The sequence below is a fragment of the Sinocyclocheilus grahami genome, unplaced genomic scaffold (assembly GCF_001515645.1).
Source record: "Sinocyclocheilus grahami isolate Dianchi unplaced genomic scaffold, SAMN03320097.WGS_v1.1 scaffold181.1, whole genome shotgun sequence".
NCBI classification, from domain to species: domain Eukaryota; kingdom Metazoa; phylum Chordata; class Actinopteri; order Cypriniformes; family Cyprinidae; genus Sinocyclocheilus; species Sinocyclocheilus grahami.
In genome coordinates this window covers 1,171,372-1,189,327 of record NW_015505360.1, presented here as the reverse complement: position 1 = coordinate 1,189,327, position 17,956 = coordinate 1,171,372, and the positions used below count along the sequence as shown (strand labels likewise).

Here is a 17,956-nt window from a genome sequence, read left to right as displayed (position 1 = left end):
ATATATATATATATATATATATATATATATATATATACACTTTAGTTCAAACGTTTGGGGTCAGTAGGATTGTGTTTTTTAAAGAAATAAATACTTTATTCAGCAAGGATGTATTAAATCGATCAAAAGTGACAGTAAAGACATTTACAGAAGATTTCTGTTTCAAATAAATGCTCTTCTTTTAAGCTTTCCTTTCATCAGAAAATACAGTATTATGGTTTCCACAAAAATATGAAGCAGCACAACTGTTTTCAGCATTGATAATAATCAGAAATGTTTCTTGAGCAGCGTATCAGCATATCAGAATGATTTCTGAAGATCATGTGACACTGAAGACTGGAGTAATGATGCTGAAAATTCAGCTTTGATCACAGCAATACATTACATTTTAATATATATTGAAATAGAAAACCGTTATTTTTAGTTGTAATAATATTTCACAATTTTACTGTATTTTTGATCAAATAAATGCAGCCTCCGACTTCTTTCAAAAACATAAAAAAATCTTACTGACCCCAAACTTTTGAATGCTAGTGTAAATTTGTCTGTACATGAATTTCTTTGGAAAAATAGTTATTTTTTATTAAACAAATGTTGATTTGGTCAAAATAGTGAAGGAAAAGCACATATAAGAGAGTTTTCACACACACACACACACTAACATCACTGATTTGTTTCTCGCAGGAAAATCTGCCTTCTGTGTAACCGGACGACTTGCTCCACAGATATTGAGGTAAAAAAGTGGCCTTTGGTTCAGTCTTTCAGTATTACCATAAAATCAATGTGTGTGTGTAGGTTGCGCTGCAGGTGTTGGACGCGGTGGTGTGTTATAACTGCCTGCCCTCTGACGCTCTGACGGTGTTCATCATCACACTGTGCCGAACCGTTAACGTGAAGGAGTTCTGTGAATCCTGCTGGAAGGTACACCCAGAAAATATTCAGTTGAGTTTAATATATCACATCATGTATTGATGGTGCAGCTCATAAGCATGCGTTGACCTCTCTGTTGTTGCTTTTGTTTGGTTGTGTCTCTAGTTGATGCGTAAAGTGTTGGGCACTCACCTGGGTCACAGTGCCATATACACCATGTGCCGTATCATGGAGGAGAGGTACTCACTGACTGACTTGTGTTTCAGCTCTGAAGCTGTTATGAACATTACAGTAGTCTCCTGAAGAGCACAAAGACAGATTTGTGATTGGTCAGAGAGTCAGTAAGCTATAATAAAATACATTATGTGCACTTTCTTGGTTTAGTTAGTTTAGTTCTTTAGTTTAGTTTAGTTGTAAGTGGCAATAGTCTAATAAATAATGTGTGACTCTTTTGATTTCACAGTTTTTCATGCTTTTTGTTTAATTTCAGTAGTAACATTTTTATTCTGTATTTTTTTTCTATATTTCTTATTTGTTCCTTTTGTTCTTTACTCTCTAGTTTTTATTTAGTAAGAACTACTTAGAAATGCCCTATATAAATAAAAATGTATGTTGTTAATAATAATAATAATAACAACACAATATTGTTATTAAAAAACTATATTTATATATAAATTCATAAATATATTTATTATTATTATTATTATTATCTTAATAAATATACACTTTTATAAATACATCAAATATATATTATTTTTATATTCTTCTTCATAATAATAATAATAACAATACTTGTTTAATTGATAAAAATAAAAATAATACTTATTTTTTTATATTTTAAAATAGGTAGATTTTCACTAGCAATTTTTTTACTTTATATAATCGTAGTTGTTATTATTATTATTAATTCATAAATATATTTATTATTATTATTATTATCTTAATAAATATACACTTTTATAAATACATCAAATATATATTATTTTTATATTCTTCTTCATAATAATAATAATAACAATACTTGTTTAATTGATAAAAATAAAAATAATACTTATTTTTTTATATTTTAAAATAGGTAGATTTTCACTAGCAATTTTTTTACTTTATATAATCGTAGTTGTTATTATTATTATAATATATATATATATAATAAAAACTGCAGCCTTGATGAGCATAAGAGACTTCTTTAAAAAACATTACAAGCCTTACTGATCCCAAACTTTTGAGCTGGAGTGCATATGTGTGTATATATATATATGTATATATAATAACAATGACAATAATAAATTACTTTTTTATAATGTAAAAAAACATTAATTAATATGTTTAATATGTTTATATTTCAATAAATATGTAACCTTTAAAGGCAGATTTTCTCTAACAATGTTTTTGCTTTTGTATTGAGATCATTAGTGTTGTTATGAACAGCTGAATTGTTGTAATGTTGTCAGCTCTAGTGATCTCAGTAGTGTGTGTGTAGGGTGTACAGTGAGGACGCCGCTCTTCTCAGGGGTGCTGTGTTTTTTGTTGGGATGGCCCTGTGGGGAGCTCACAGACTTCCTGCCCTCAAAAACACGCCCACACTGGTCCTGCCTTCCTTCTGCAAGGTGTCTACAAATCTGCCTCCAGTCTGTGTTTTTATATATATTATGAGACCTACTAGTGTTTGACCTCTGACCTCTGTGCCCAGGCCATGAGCTGTGCTAATGAGGTGGTGTCCTACGAGATCGTGCTGTCGATCATACAGAGCTCAGTCCATCCAGCCGGCTAAAGACGGATGGCTGCAGAACCTGCTGAAACTCATGGAGAAGTTCTTCAGGTCTGGATACTTCATCATATTCACTGAAGTCACATTTGAAACGAAACCCTGGGAATAGCATCTCTCTCTTTCCGTGTGTGTCAGGAATGAGAGCCGTACTGTGATCAGGATCAAGGTTCTGCACATCCTGTCCTTCGTGCTCAGCACAAACCGGCAGCTCTATGAGGTCAGTCCTAAACCAAGCATGCATGTCCTTACGTTCGTGAGGTCCCTGCTGTTTGTCTTGATCGTCTGTGTTCTCTGTGACCAGGAGGAGCTGATCGAGGTGGTGGTGATTCCTCAGCTGGGTCAGATCGCTGAAGATCGAGATCTGTCCGTCAGGAAACAAGCCACGCAGCTGCTGGTGGATCTCGCCGAGGGCTGCAGCACGCACCACTTCAGCAGCCTGCTCGACATCATCGAGAAGGTAGCGCTGCTCGCCGATGATGTCACTAACGGAAGCGCAGGCGTTCCACTTTCTTCGGTTTAAAATTTTAATTTAAAATGAAAAAATAGAATTTTTGCATGCGTACGGGAAAGTGTACGTCGAGATGTTCTGCAGGTCATTTAAGTAGTCCTGTGGTTGACAAGTGAGGGTCAAATCGCTGAAAATCGAGATCTGTCCGTCAGGAAACAAGCCACGCAGCTGCTGGTGGATCTCGCCGAGGGCTGCAGCACGCACCACTTCAGCAGCCTGCTCGACATCATCGAGAGGGTAGCGCTGCTCGCCGATGATGTCACTAACGGAAGCGCAGGCGTTCCACTTTCTTCGGTTTAAAATTTTAATTAAAAATGAAAAAATAGAATTTTTGCATGCGTACGGGAAAGTGTACGTCGAGATGTTCTGCAGGTCATTTAAGTAGTCCTATGGTTGACAAGTGAAATGGTAATAAAAATAATGAAGTTGTTAAATGTGATAACTAGAATTTAATTAGATAAAAAACAGATTCTGATTCAGCTGCAGATTCAGTTCATGCAATACAGAGTTTTTGAATTCAGCAACCTTTGCACAAAATAGTCGCGTCCTGGGAAATTGGTGCAAAATAAAAATGGAAATGGAAGTTGAAGCCAATGTGATTTTCAATTAATGTGATAAATAATTTTACACTTATTAAAAATGTATTATTAAATTTAAAGGCTAGATTCATTAAAATGTACTAGTATTAAATGTAAGTATTGATTTATTTAAATGTATTATTACATTTAAATTAAGTATAACTTTATTTTAATGTATTATAATATTTTAATTAAGTATAGATTTATTATACATTTTTAAATTAGTATAATTGTAATTTATTTTGCACAAAGTATTTAAATTGAGTACAACTTTATCAATACTTAATATAAGCATTGATTTATTTAGATTTATTAGTACATTTAAATGAAATATTATTTGATTTAGATGTATTATTAAATGTATATTTATATAAATAAATATTAGTGCTGTCAAACGATTAATCGCATATAAATTGGAAAATGACTAAATGTAAATGTAAATTAAAAGTTTTTGTTTACATAATATAGGTGTGTGTACTGTGTACATATTTATTATGTATATATATATAAATACAAACACATGCATGTATATATTTAAGAAAAAATGTATGTTTATATATTTATATATAATATAAATGTATATACATGCAAATATTTTCTAAATAAATACTGTATGTGTGTGTATTTATATATACATAATAAATATACACAGCACACATACATATATTATGTAAACAAAAACGTTTATTTTGGATGCGATTAATCGCGATTAATCGTTTGGCAGCACTAATAAATATAGATCTATTATTGAATTTAAATTAAATATATGAATGCATTTAAATGACGTATGAATTTATTATTTGCCTTAAATGAGTAGCAGTGTTTTCTAGCGATCTGCAGCAGAGGCCTTTTCTCTAAGAGCAAATGATTCAGTCACATGACTTGTTGAAGCAGTTTAAATGCGCATCCATTGGTTTATTCATTAAATGTGTTTCCATCATAGTATCCATTCGTAATATGTGAATGAGACCTGGTTTGTGTGAGTAACACGCTCCTGTGCTCCTGCAGGTTGCTAGTCGTCCGTTAATGTGCTCTGTGGAGGGAGAGAGAGAGCTGTCTGTGGAGTCGCCCATGGAGGATGTCCGCACCGCTATACTGGGTCTGCTAGACATACTACAGGTACTACAATACCTGGACTAATCAGTGTACTCGTGATTATTCTCAGTAGCTGCTCCAGAGATGGTGTGTCTGTTTCCAGTATATATATATATATATATATATATATATATATATATATATATATATATATATATATATATATATATATACAATTTTTTATTTAAGTTATGTATAGATTATTAAGGAGGATATTCAGGTTGACTAAATTTATTATTAAATTTAAACAAAATGTAAATGTATTTTAAAAATGTAATTCAAATGTATTTAATTTAAATGAAGTATACATTTCATTCAATGTATTATTTAAATTAAAGTAAGTATAAAGGAGGATGTTCAGAATGACTATTTATTACAAAATTTAAAGAAAGTATAAATGTATTTACATATATATATATATACAATTTAAAATTTAAGTTATGTATAAATTATTAAGGAGAACATTCAGATGACTAAATCTCAAATGTCTGGTTTTCAGGGAGTCGGAGAAAAGAGTGACTGATAAGAAGCCAGCAGGAAGTGTGTCGCCGCCGACAGGAAGTCCCACACCGGTGGCTCCGCCCTCCTCCATTCGCACTGCCTATCTGCCCTACAGCCTGGCCTTCAGCGTGCTGCTACTGGGCCTGAAGATGGTACACAATCTCACACAGCTCTTCCCTTACTGTACCCTGTGTTTTAGCATTCCTCGAACATATAGTTTTAATGCAACACAATCTGTGTGCGCAAATATAACTACCGCGGTATGAAAGGTGAAACATCAGCTCTTTGTTTGGTTTGCAGGAGACTGACTGGAAGGTTCTGAAGCTGGTTCTGGATAAGATGTCGTGCACCATCCAGTACAAAGTTCTGATCCTGACCTCACCGTGCAACATCGATCATCTGTGCTCCACTCTCTGCTCGATGGTAACAAACTCTACACACACTTATACAACAGAAACCCAGTGTAATAAACGATGTGGAAGCAAGTTAATGTGGGAGAGTGTGTGTGTTTGTGTGCAGGTGACAGACCGTCTGATATCGGAGCGTTTGAAGAAGACTCCTGATGGATTCTCCCTCACTGATGTTCAGCTCGCTGTGGTTCCTGTTCTCACTGCCCTCACCTCCTACCACAGCTACCTGGAGCAGTCCCGACAGGTGACACAAACACGTGTACCTCGCTATCCAAATGAGAGCATAGTATGAACACCTCTTCTTTTAGTTTTGAGGATGAAGGTTTTGTTAGATTTAGCTAGCAATTTTAACTCGGGCTGTTTGTTCATTCGTTCGTTCATACATTTATCATGCGTTAACTTGCATGTTACCTTAAGTTAAATTACGTGAATTTAAGTGTATTATTAAATTTAAATTGAATATACAATTATTTAAATGTAAAATTACACTTAAATTAAATATAAATGTATTAATTAAATATGAATATAAATTAAATATGTTAAATTGTTTTTGTTTAAATATGTTTAATAAATTTAATTTATTTAAATGTGTACTTACTTTAAATGTAATAATATGTTTGTTTAAATATTTAAATCAAATAAGTTTAAATTAGTTATTTAAGTATTATTAAATTTAAATGAAATATGAATTTTTAAAAATATATTACATTTAACTGAAGTATATAATTATGTAGATTTATTATTACATTTAAAGTATACATTTCTTTAAATTTGTAAAATTTATTAAATTTATTAATGTATAAAATGTATAACATTTGAATTAAATAAAATGTTATAATTAAAAAAAGTAAATAATTAAAGTTTATTTCAGTTTGTTAAATTTAAATTAAATATACATTTATTATTAAATTTAAAGTATACATTTATTTAAGCATATTTAAACTTGTTATTAAATTTCAATTAAATATTAATTTATTTAAATGTATTGTTAAATTTAAAGTACACATATATTTAAATGTATTACTACATTTAAATCAAATGTGTTTATTTAAACTTTATTACATTTAAATTAAGTGTACATTTACTTTAATGTATTATTAAATTTAAACTAAATGAAATTAAAGTGTATTATTAAATATAATTTTTAAATTTAACATAAACATTTACCTAAATTTATTCTTAAAGTACATGTAAATGTATTTATTTATTTAAATGTATTTATTATAAATGTGTTTTTCATTTATTAATTTATTCTTATTTCTAAGTATTAATGTATTATTCAGTTGGCAGCAGATGTCTGATCTCTGGAGTGACAGCGTATCAGACAGTTCAGGAGGTGATAGTAGATGTGCAATCATCAGATGCACATCTAGGAATTTATTGGATAAATGTGTTTATAGCACAGCTTTTTGTGCATGTTTTTCGCTGCTGTCTCAGAGGGAGCTGGTTCAGTGTTTGGAGAAGGGCCTGATTTACCGCTGTGCTAAGCAGTGTGTGGTGGCTCTGACCATGTGCACCGTAGAGATGCCCGACATCATGATCAAACTCCTGCCTGCCCTCATCGTCAAGCTCACGCACATCTCGGCAACCGTTGCTATGGCCTCACCCATGCTGGAGTTCCTGTCCAGTGAGTGCAAGCCTTTTTTGGTTTTCCCCGCCCATTCTCACCGTCTGACCAATCAGAACAGCCTCACTCACTCTGACCAATCAGAATATAGTATACATTCTACATTTAAAACGACACTTCTGGATCAAATACAGCTCAATTACTGATGCTTTTTGTCTCGTCACTCTCTCTTAGCATTAGTGCGGCTCCCACATCTGTATGCTAACTTCGTAGCTGAGCAGTACGTTAGCGTGTTTGCCATATCATTGCCATACACCAACCCCTCAAAGTGAGTATGTTCATACACAGCTGTGAACTAACACACACACACACGCACGCACACACACTAAGTAATCAGACAGTATATTTAGCCAGCATTTTTCTTAATTACATATTTGACTTCTTGAGGATTATTTAGAATGTTACCAAAGACTTCTATTTCAAATAAAATGATGCTGAAAATTCAGCTTTGATCACAGAAATAAATTACATTTTTAAATATATTCACATAGAAAACATATATTTTCATTTGTAATAATACTTCACAATATTACTGATTTTACTGTATTTTTAATCAAATAAATGCAGCCTCTGTGAGCATATGAGACTTTTATTTCAAAGGCAGATTGATTTTAAATGATGTGTTTTTTTTGTTTTCTCTCCATTCTCTGTAGGTTTAATCAGTACATAGTGTCTCTCGCCCATCATGTGATCGCCATGTGGTTCATACGCTGCAGACTGCCTTTCAGGAAAGACTTCGTTCAGTACATCACCAAGGTGGGTGATGGGATTGTCGGGCTCATGTGTTTACAGACTGGCTGATCTGTTGCTCTTGAGGTGAAGTGTGTTTTTATGTGTGATTAGGGTCTCCGTTCAAACGCTCTTCTGCCGTTCGATGACACTCACGAGCAGAGCAGTTTTAGAGCACGCAGCACCAGCCTGAACGAGAGGCCTAAGAGGTACACACACACACACACACACACACACACTCTCTCTCTCTCTCTTTCTCTCTCTCTCTCTCTCTCTCTCTCACACACACACACACACACACACACACACTCTCTCTCTCTCTCACACACACACTCTCTCACTCTCTCTCTCACACATACACACACACACTCACGCAGGGCCGGATCATTGTTTGTCTCATGTTAGGTTTTGCCGTGGGAAGGACTCAAAACATGATTGTCATTCAGGCGCCTCATTGGTTCATTTTTTTTAGTTGTTGATGGCAGTGTCGTGATTTCTGGCTTTATCTGTCTGATTATGTCAGAACATCAGCTGAGTTTTCACATCCTCTCACGGATGCTAGTTTGACTGTGGGACGTCTCTTTTGCTTTCCTCATCTTATCGGTCTCATTTATTTCTCTGTGTTTCTCTCTTTCTCTCATCATCTGTCTCAGTGGTGATTGTTTCTCACAGGCAGACTGTCACATCGAAAGCATTAACACGTTCATTTATGAAAGACTGTTTCTTCAACTAAGGACAGTTTATGTCCCAGGGATTGATTTTTATTCAGACTAATAGATTTCGACTTTTCTCTTTTTTGCTATATGAAGGTCACATTATAACTTTTTTTTTAGCAAGACTTAGTTTTGATACTTTTCAAATGCCTTTTATGGTTTTATGTTTTTAATTAAAAATATATATATCATTAAAAAAAGATTATTGCATGTTTCAAACTTTGAAGATATTTTAATATTTATTTTGTGTATTTGTGTGTATTTATTGATTTTGGGAAAGCTATGGATTTTGCAAAATGCAGTATATTTATAAATATATTTCTTTATATTTTAAAACATTTTTTTGTGCATTTTCGATAAAACTGTAATTTTGACGGTCTAAAAATGTTAAGGATGCGTCAAATGCTTGCTATATATTTTTTGGTCTTTTCTTGGTTTTATTCCAAAATATATATGTAAAAAAATGGCTAATTTCCACCACAGAATTATGATTAATTATGATTTGTGATGAAATGACGCTGTGGTGGAAATTTTTGTGAGGGTTCATGAAAGCAGTGTGTTTATCAACTGTTAAACATTAGAATTATTAGTGGACAAATTAAATTAACGAGTATAAAACTTGTGTTTTAATGGAGTTTAATTTCGAAAAGGACTAAACTTCCCATAGTTGAAGAAACACCTGAATACAAACCGTACACACATCTCTAAAAACTTGTTGATATTTAATAATGAGCCAGTGTCCCAGCCTGTAATAGTTGAAATAACTAGTCATATGATGTTTAACAAAGGGTCCAAAAAACTAGAGGTAACAGTCCTGCCTACTAACATCTGGATTTGAACTGAAGCAAATCTTTTCTTTCCTATTCCTTATTAGTTCCCCTTTATTTCTTACAATAAGCATTCTTTTCTATTTCTATTTCATTCATTCTCTGTTTTCGCTTTTCTTGATTTCACTTTTTGTATTTGGTGTGAAATTGGCCACTGTCCCATAAATCAGTTTACTTTACTTGAAATTTCCATGGTAACAACTTACTAAACCATTTAAACCAGCACATCTGGTGCAATTATTGTAACACCAAGGATGTTTTTCCAGGCATATCACTAATAGAGTCCATGATCAACAAAGCCATCTAATCTCATTGTCTTAAAACTGATTTCAGGTTCATTTTCTGTGGAAACCACCAGTGTTCTTTTGTAAGTCTGGAGCTGGAGCTTTGAATGAAAAGCCTGAAAAAGAGAAAGATCAACCATTTACATGCACAAGAATATTCAGATGTTTATGTAAATTTAGTCATACAAATCAAATTTAGGTAACACTTTATTTCGATAGTCCACATTCTACTAACAGTAAGTAACTTTGCAACTACATGTCAACTAGCAGTCATTAGAGTATTAGTAAACTGTCTGCTAAATATCTTCTAACACTTTATTTTGATGGGTCCACAACATACAACATACTGACTATGCAAGTATATGTCAACTTATTCTACTAACCCTAAACCTACCCTTACAGTCTACTCTGAGAGTTCGTAGACATGTAGTTGCAAATGAATGAGAATTAGTTGACATGTAGTTGACATTTAGTTAGTAGAATGTCTAAAGTGGACTATCAAAATAAAGTGTAACCCAAATTTAGACTCTCTATGTTTTGTTAATAACATGAATGAGCATCATTCAAGAGTAGAAAAAATTACTGTACAAATTATTTAAATGATCGCCGTTTCAGAATTGATTGATTACGGAAGTACTGGGGTTGACAGGTTGGTAAAAAACTAGTAATTGCATAATTTCCAATAAAAATACATTTTAAATAAAACAATCATAATAAAACACAAAAAAAGATTAAATATTTTATTTGTTTACCTGTAAGCCATGCGACCATTAACCAAAATCAGAAGACTGAAAATGCAAATGTGCTGTTAAATGATTAAACAAAGTAAATATTTTAGGTCAGAGGCTGGCAAGTAAATGTTCATTTCAGGATCAAGTCTTCGGCTACGTTTACACGACAACGATGTGGTCAAAAACGGAAAAGTTTTTCCCTTGCGTTTTAAAAAAGTTTTATGTATACACGACAACGTTTTCAAAACGATTCGTGTTTACACATATCCGTGAAAAACGGCCAAAAGCGCTGTATTACGTATGCCAGGCCAGTAGTTGGCGCTGTCACCTTGTTATTAAACAGCACCTGTAGGGAAGTGACGATTATATGATGTATATGATGCGTCTCCGCTGTTGGTTGTAATATTGGTGAAGTAAATCCACACTTTGCTGAAGAAGCGTTAGCAAACTCTTGAGCAGCAACAACAGTACCATATACTCCGCCATTGTTGTGTATGTTTGTTCGCGCTTGCCTTTAAAATCGACACGTACTGTGCATGTCTACATACCTAACACATACTACGCACGGACCATCTTGGTATAGATTTTCATTTTTTTTTAATGATCTTTCTAGTTTTCCAGGCCTTACATTCTCTGTTCCAGTTTCTAGTTTCACCCCATCCGGTCATTCATTTGTGTTTTATTTGCTGTATTAAATCACACACATACACATGATCATATCACTCTTTTCCTATTGCTATTAATTTCCAGTATAATGATTATAGCAGTGTCTGAATGCTTTTTTTCTTCCCTGTACCATTATGTTTGTGCTCTCTGATGAGTTTTTCATTTATATTCACCTCTTTCACTTCCTTTCGTAGAGTGCTGACAGTATATTGCTTACTTTATGCCTTATGTGTCTTTTGATCTTTTTTATGCTGTTTCTCCTTCCAGTTTTCTGTTTCCTCCTTTACTTTTAGTTTTTAAGTGTCGTCCATGTTTTCTGGTTCTCAGTGTGCACTGCTGACCAAGTTATTTTGTTTTCCTTTCACTTCCTTATTTGACCACTCCCCTCTCCTCTGATTGGGCCATGCGTGGTGGGTGTGGTTTGGGGGGGTGCCGACACCTCGGATCCTTCACCTGTGATTGGTCGCTGTCCCTTTTCGTGACACTCCACAACCAATCGCACTCCCCCATCCACCCATGCTGACATGGTTAAAATGCCCCAAATTCCCCCCAACCCTCCCTGGTCACGACGCTATGCTGGCACACACCTGACCTCGTTTGCCCTCGGGGCAGTTTGCGGACGACCAAAGTGGCGAAGCAAGGCCCCAGTGCAAACTCTCCCGTTAAAGACCTGAAAGATCTGTCGGCCATGGAGTTAATAACATGAATGAGCATCATTCAAGAGTAGAAAAAATTACTGTACAAATTATTTAAATGATCGCCGTTTCAGAATTGATTGATTACGGAAGTACTGGGGTTGACAGGTTGGTAAAAAACTAGTAATTGCATAATTTCCAATAAAAATACATTTTAAATAAAACAATCATAATAAAACACAAAAAAAGATTAAATATTTTATTTGTTTACCTGTAAGCCATGCGACCATTAACCAAAATCAGAAGACTGAAAATGCAAATGTGCTGTTAAATGATTAAACAAAGTAAATATTTTAGGTCAGAGGCTGGCAAGTAAATGTTCATTTCAGGATCAAGTCTTCGGCTACGTTTACACGACAACGATGTGGTCAAAAACGGAAAAGTTTTTCCCTTGCGTTTTAAAAAAGTTTTATGTATACACGACAACGTTTTCAAAACGATTCGTGTTTACACATATCCGTGAAAAACGGCCAAAAGCGCTGTATTACGTATGCCAGGCCAGTAGTTGGCGCTGTCACCTTGTTATTAAACAGCACCTGTAGGGAAGTGACGATTATATGATGTATATGATGCGTCTCCGCTGTTGGTTGTAATATTGGTGAAGTAAATCCACACTTTGCTGAAGAAGCGTTAGCAAACTCTTGAGCAGCAACAACAGTACCATATACTCCGCCATTGTTGTGTATGTTTGTTCGCGCTTGCCTTTAAAATCGACACGTACTGTGCATGTCTACATACCTAACACATACTACGCACGGACCATCTTGGTATAGATTTTCATTTTTTTTTAATGATCTTTCTAGTTTTCCAGGCCTTACATTCTCTGTTCCAGTTTCTAGTTTCACCCCATCCGGTCATTCATTTGTGTTTTATTTGCTGTATTAAATCACACACATACACATGATCATATCACTCTTTTCCTATTGCTATTAATTTCCAGTATAATGATTATAGCAGTGTCTGAATGCTTTTTTTCTTCCCTGTACCATTATGTTTGTGCTCTCTGATGAGTTTTTCATTTATATTCACCTCTTTCACTTCCTTTCGTAGAGTGCTGACAGTATATTGCTTACTTTATGCCTTATGTGTCTTTTGATCTTTTTTATGCTGTTTCTCCTTCCAGTTTTCTGTTTCCTCCTTTACTTTTAGTTTTTAAGTGTCGTCCATGTTTTCTGGTTCTCAGTGTGCACTGCTGACCAAGTTATTTTGTTTTCCTTTCACTTCCTTATTTGACCACTCCCCTCTCCTCTGATTGGGCCATGCGTGGTGGGTGTGGTTTGGGGGGGTGCCGACACCTCGGATCCTTCACCTGTGATTGGTCGCTGTCCCTTTTCGTGACACTCCACAACCAATCGCACTCCCCCATCCACCCATGCTGACATGGTTAAAATGCCCCAAATTCCCCCCAACCCTCCCTGGTCACGACGCTATGCTGGCACACACCTGACCTCGTTTGCCCTCGGGGCAGTTTGCGGACGACCAAAGTGGCGAAGCAAGGCCCCAGTGCAAACTCTCCCGTTAAAGACCTGAAAGATCTGTCGGCCATGGACGCCTTCCGCTCCCGAAGCATCAGTGTGTCTGAGCATGCGGTGCGCAGGTAGAGCATTTTTGGTCACCTCAAAACTCAACAACCGATTGATATCCCTGCTTTTCCTTTTCTGTATGCAGGGTCGGTGGGTGGGGCTTGGGCATTCGGGGCGGGGCGTTGTCTTGGTGATGCGGGGTGGGCGTGGACATCTGGTTTGGGCTAATTCTGATTGGGCAGGAAAGGGTGCATGCTGGAGGAGGGTTTTGTCGTTTTCTTTCGTTTCATTGATGGTAATGTTGACTGCATGCGCTGAGCCTTGCGAGCATCTGTTTTGATTTCAACCTAACCCCGTTTTGTTTTTGCTTTTACCATGCTTATTGTGCTGTTTGTGATGGTGTTTTTTTTCTGCGAACAAATGGCCGTATTACGGAGTCCCTAAAGGGACATGGTGATGGAAAAAAAGAGACGGGAGGAAAAATATTTGAATGCTTTTGTGTTTTGTCTGCAAAACTTTTGTGTGCTCTCGAGAAACATTGTGTTATATTTCAATGGTTGTGCGTTCTCTCCCAAAACGTTTGTGTTGCCCAAGAAACTTCGCATTTTCTCGCAAAACTTTTACATTCTTTCACAAAAATCGAGCATTCCCCATGGAACTTTGCATTTGCTTTGCAAAACTTTTACATTCTCTTGTAACAACTGTTGCGTTATCTAAAAAAAATAATAGTGTGCTCGTAAAATGTTTGCGATGAATAATGAGGTGGGAGGAGAAACGGTTTCAGCGCTTTTACAAGCGAACAAAGTTTCTTGGGGGAACACAATACTTTTACGAGAGAAACATTGCATTCACATGCAAAACTTTCTCTCGCAAATGTTTGCGTTCCCCAGAGTAACTTTGCATTCACGCAAAATTTTTACGTTCCTCTGATAAACTTAGCAAAAAACTAAAGCATGTGCATTGAAATATATCCCATCCCATTTTTTCCATCTCCATGTCCCTTTAAGGGCTCTGTACCGCACACAGGAAGCATGCGCAATTGAAAGTAGGCGATTACACAATCGAGCGACTAGCTTCTCTGTCTTTGCCGTTTGTTGTATGAGATGGACGGCAGTAATTCAGCTCCCAGCCACTAGGGGGTGACCTCCACGTGCTCAGCCTGCTGCCTCTCTGGGCCTGTTTTAATCTTCACTTATTCACATCATATTCACACACTCTTTACACATGATCCAGGTACAGTATCCATTCACGTTTTATCATACTGCGTTTTGAATCATGAACAAAAAGTTGCACAATAATACGCTGCGAACATGCTGAAAATGTTTCACTGTCACACTCTTCAAATGCTGTTCCTCCATGGTTTGTTTTCTACCCAATAAAAACAATTGATTACATTTTTTTTCAGAGCTTACATGAATTCTGTTGTCATACGTTTACCTAATGTCATTTCAAACCCATTGGAATTCCTTTCTTGTATTAAACAATTACACATTTTCCATACTACAAAATACAATCTGTTGTTTTCCACACAACAAACTTTCCCTCACAGCTTTGTTTTCATTTGCATATATATAAATACTGAGCTCATTAACATATTGCTGCACCACACATAACCAGCAGACGGCAGCATAGCACCAGACAATTGACAGCTGCGTCCTGGCAGAGGGAGTAATATTTGTCTTCAAACTTCTGTGTTTTATTAACCCAGTGCATCGAATTACCATAAAACCTATTAATCAGTTCAGCGCCTCCAAGTTACAGGATGTTAATGAATCGAGCATCTGCTATTAGCAAGCACAGGGACTTCATACGGCATATTTGTTTTATTATCTAGTATCTCTGCAAATGACCTTGTCATTGGTTTACTAATTGCCTAAAGTATTTCTGTGCCAAGAGCTTTTGTTTGGGTTGTTTCAAGGTTGCTCGTTATGATGTAATGGCATTCTTGGCGACACTGGCGAAAAAAAGCGAGCTAATAATGCCGAACTTGCCCTAAATCTCAAGTGATTTGACTCTTCCTGCATTGAAAGTCAATATGAAGAAAATATACGGCTTCAGTTTTGCGTTTTTAATGAGATCAACTCATAAAAAGTGAAACTTTTTCATTTCTCCCTCTAAAAGAATCCAATACTAATTGCTATCGGGTGAAGATTTGTACTGCAGTCACTATTCCACGCATTAATATTCAGCTCTGTCATCGCTTAATGCATCAGTAGAGTAAAATTTCATCAACAAAGCGCATTATTTATTCAGCAGACATCACCAATCATCCGACTGCAGCTAATAGAAATGATTGAGGGCTTGATGTGCATGTGAAGAGCCGGTGAACAGTGAAACGTTTTCTCTGTGTGACACGGCAGTGAAAAGATGTTTGTGTTGCAAATTGTTTAGAGGATATCATAATGTTCATAAAAGGGTTTGGTATTATGATCAGCTGTACTGGACGCTCAGGATTCAGACTTTATGGAGATTTTGTGCAGTTGGAAAAATTTAACAGATTCTTGGTTCGATTGAAATTTGAAATTGTATGCATTTTAAGTGCAAACAGTTATGCAGAATTTTTGGACATTAAAGCATTGTAATTCATGTGTTTTAAACTTGAGGCGTCCACTTCAGCTGAAGAGTTGCTCAACGATCACATGTAAAGACACAAACTGGGACTTTCCTGTCTGTGTGAGTTTGTTGTGTGTGTTTATGTGCTGAATGGCCCTGTTGAGAGACGCTCGAGTGATTTGGTTTGGTGTGGTGGTTGAGGCTCAGGACGGCTAACCAGAAGGTTGTTGGATCGATTCTGGTGAGGAAAAAGTCAGTTGTGGCCTTGAGCGATCAGATTGAGCTAATCTCTATCGACAGCATTTGTCAATTACTACAGAAAATAACTCTGACCCTTTCATCAGGCTGTGTTTACAGTAACACACTTTCAGTGGAAGTGCTTGGGGTTTAAATGCAAAATTGTGCTGCCTGATTTTTATTTATTTATTTTAAATTTTTTTTACAAAAGAAAAGTAAGTGATTCTGTCACACTAGTTTCATGTTAAAATGTCTGTGGTAAATGTAATGTCTATTACCTTTAAAATTATTGCTTTCCCATATTTACATAAATTGTATTGCATTACAGTAACTGTGAAAAAATGAAATTATTTAAATCTCCTTTTCCTTATAAAATTGGTTAAAATGCCTTAAAACGTGAACGTAATTTGCTGGAAATTGCCTTTAAATATGTGCCATTTGATATGTATTTATATTCGAGAATATTAGAGTTTATTTATTTTAGAGAATTACTTTCATTTGAGCAAAAGCTTTTACAAAAACGTGAAATAATTAAAGGTGTTTATATAATTAGTAAAACTATAATTATAATTGAAATAAAAATATAAATGTAACATTTTTATAATTTAATTAAATAAGGTAAATACAAAATAAATGACTATACAATATTTTGAAAATATATTCCAAAATAATTTTTGAAAATAAATTTTATATTTACATATTTTGTGGCTTAAATAAATATTAGTTGTTTTTTCCCTTTTATTAAATGGGATAGTGGAGTGACAGGAAAGCACAGGCAGAGAAAGGCCAGGCTCAATCCTGTGTCCCTTTTGCACACCCAAGATAATGTGTTTTTGTATCAGTATGTCATTGCTTGTGAGATGTTATGAAGACAGAATATAGTTTTTATCGTGATAGATGTTGTGTTGGTTTATGAAGCATCGGATGACGTGGGTCACACTGACACTCTGGAATATATGTTCCTGTTTTTTGTCTGCGTGTTTCTCATCTCTAACGCCCACATTTCCTCCACGTTCATCCCTCGTTCCCCGTTGAGATGAAATGAAAATGGCCTTTTGTTGATTACATGCTCATGCAGTTTGGCTTAGCATACCTCAGTTGTAGAAGCGCAGTGCCAGATGTGTAATTGTCATCATGATTCAGGGTGGTTGCTAATGTGTTGCTAGGTGTGATGAGGGTCTGGATGATTTTTAGTGAGCTACGGTAATCTAGATGGATTTTAATGCATTTGCTATGAGATTACTGCAGTGTTCTGGGTGGTTTTGAAGCATGTTTCTATAGAATGCTGTGAGTGGTTGCTATACAATTACTGTAAGGTGTATTAGGTGGTTGCTAGAAACTGATGCACTTAAATTCTTCACTGAAACTAAACATGTTGGACCAAAATTGTTCATATTTAAATGATCAGTTGTCAGTTCTATTAATTTTATATTATTATTTGTTTTTATTATCATTCATATTTATTAATTTAGTCACACTTTTTTTCAGGTCCATTTCTCACTATTAACTACGACTTTTGCTTCAATAAATTCCTCTAATTTGCTGCTTATTAATAGTTAGTGAAGTAATTAAGTTTAGGTATGGAGTAGGATTAGGGATGTAGAAAATGGTCATGCAAAATATGTGCTTTATAAGTACTAA

General features: G+C 35.2%; 1 protein-coding gene across 1 annotated transcript in view; it reads left to right on the top strand.

The window, feature by feature from the left end:
- Positions 1 to 17,956, top strand: part of LOC107594329 (tuberin-like) — a 49,440-nt gene that overhangs the window by 4,694 nt on the left and 26,790 nt on the right. Inside the window, 18 exon segments of the mRNA XM_016284341.1 lie at positions 685 to 733; positions 796 to 921; positions 1,036 to 1,109; positions 2,351 to 2,477; positions 2,561 to 2,613; positions 2,615 to 2,689; positions 2,774 to 2,855; positions 2,940 to 3,095; positions 4,733 to 4,843; positions 5,323 to 5,472; positions 5,621 to 5,743; positions 5,840 to 5,974; positions 7,168 to 7,357; positions 7,532 to 7,625; positions 8,011 to 8,113; positions 8,201 to 8,295; positions 13,471 to 13,599; positions 15,846 to 15,848. Of these exon segments, the coding sequence (XP_016139827.1) occupies positions 685 to 733; positions 796 to 921; positions 1,036 to 1,109; positions 2,351 to 2,477; positions 2,561 to 2,613; positions 2,615 to 2,689; positions 2,774 to 2,855; positions 2,940 to 3,095; positions 4,733 to 4,843; positions 5,323 to 5,472; positions 5,621 to 5,743; positions 5,840 to 5,974; positions 7,168 to 7,357; positions 7,532 to 7,625; positions 8,011 to 8,113; positions 8,201 to 8,295; positions 13,471 to 13,599; positions 15,846 to 15,848 (1,875 nt within the window).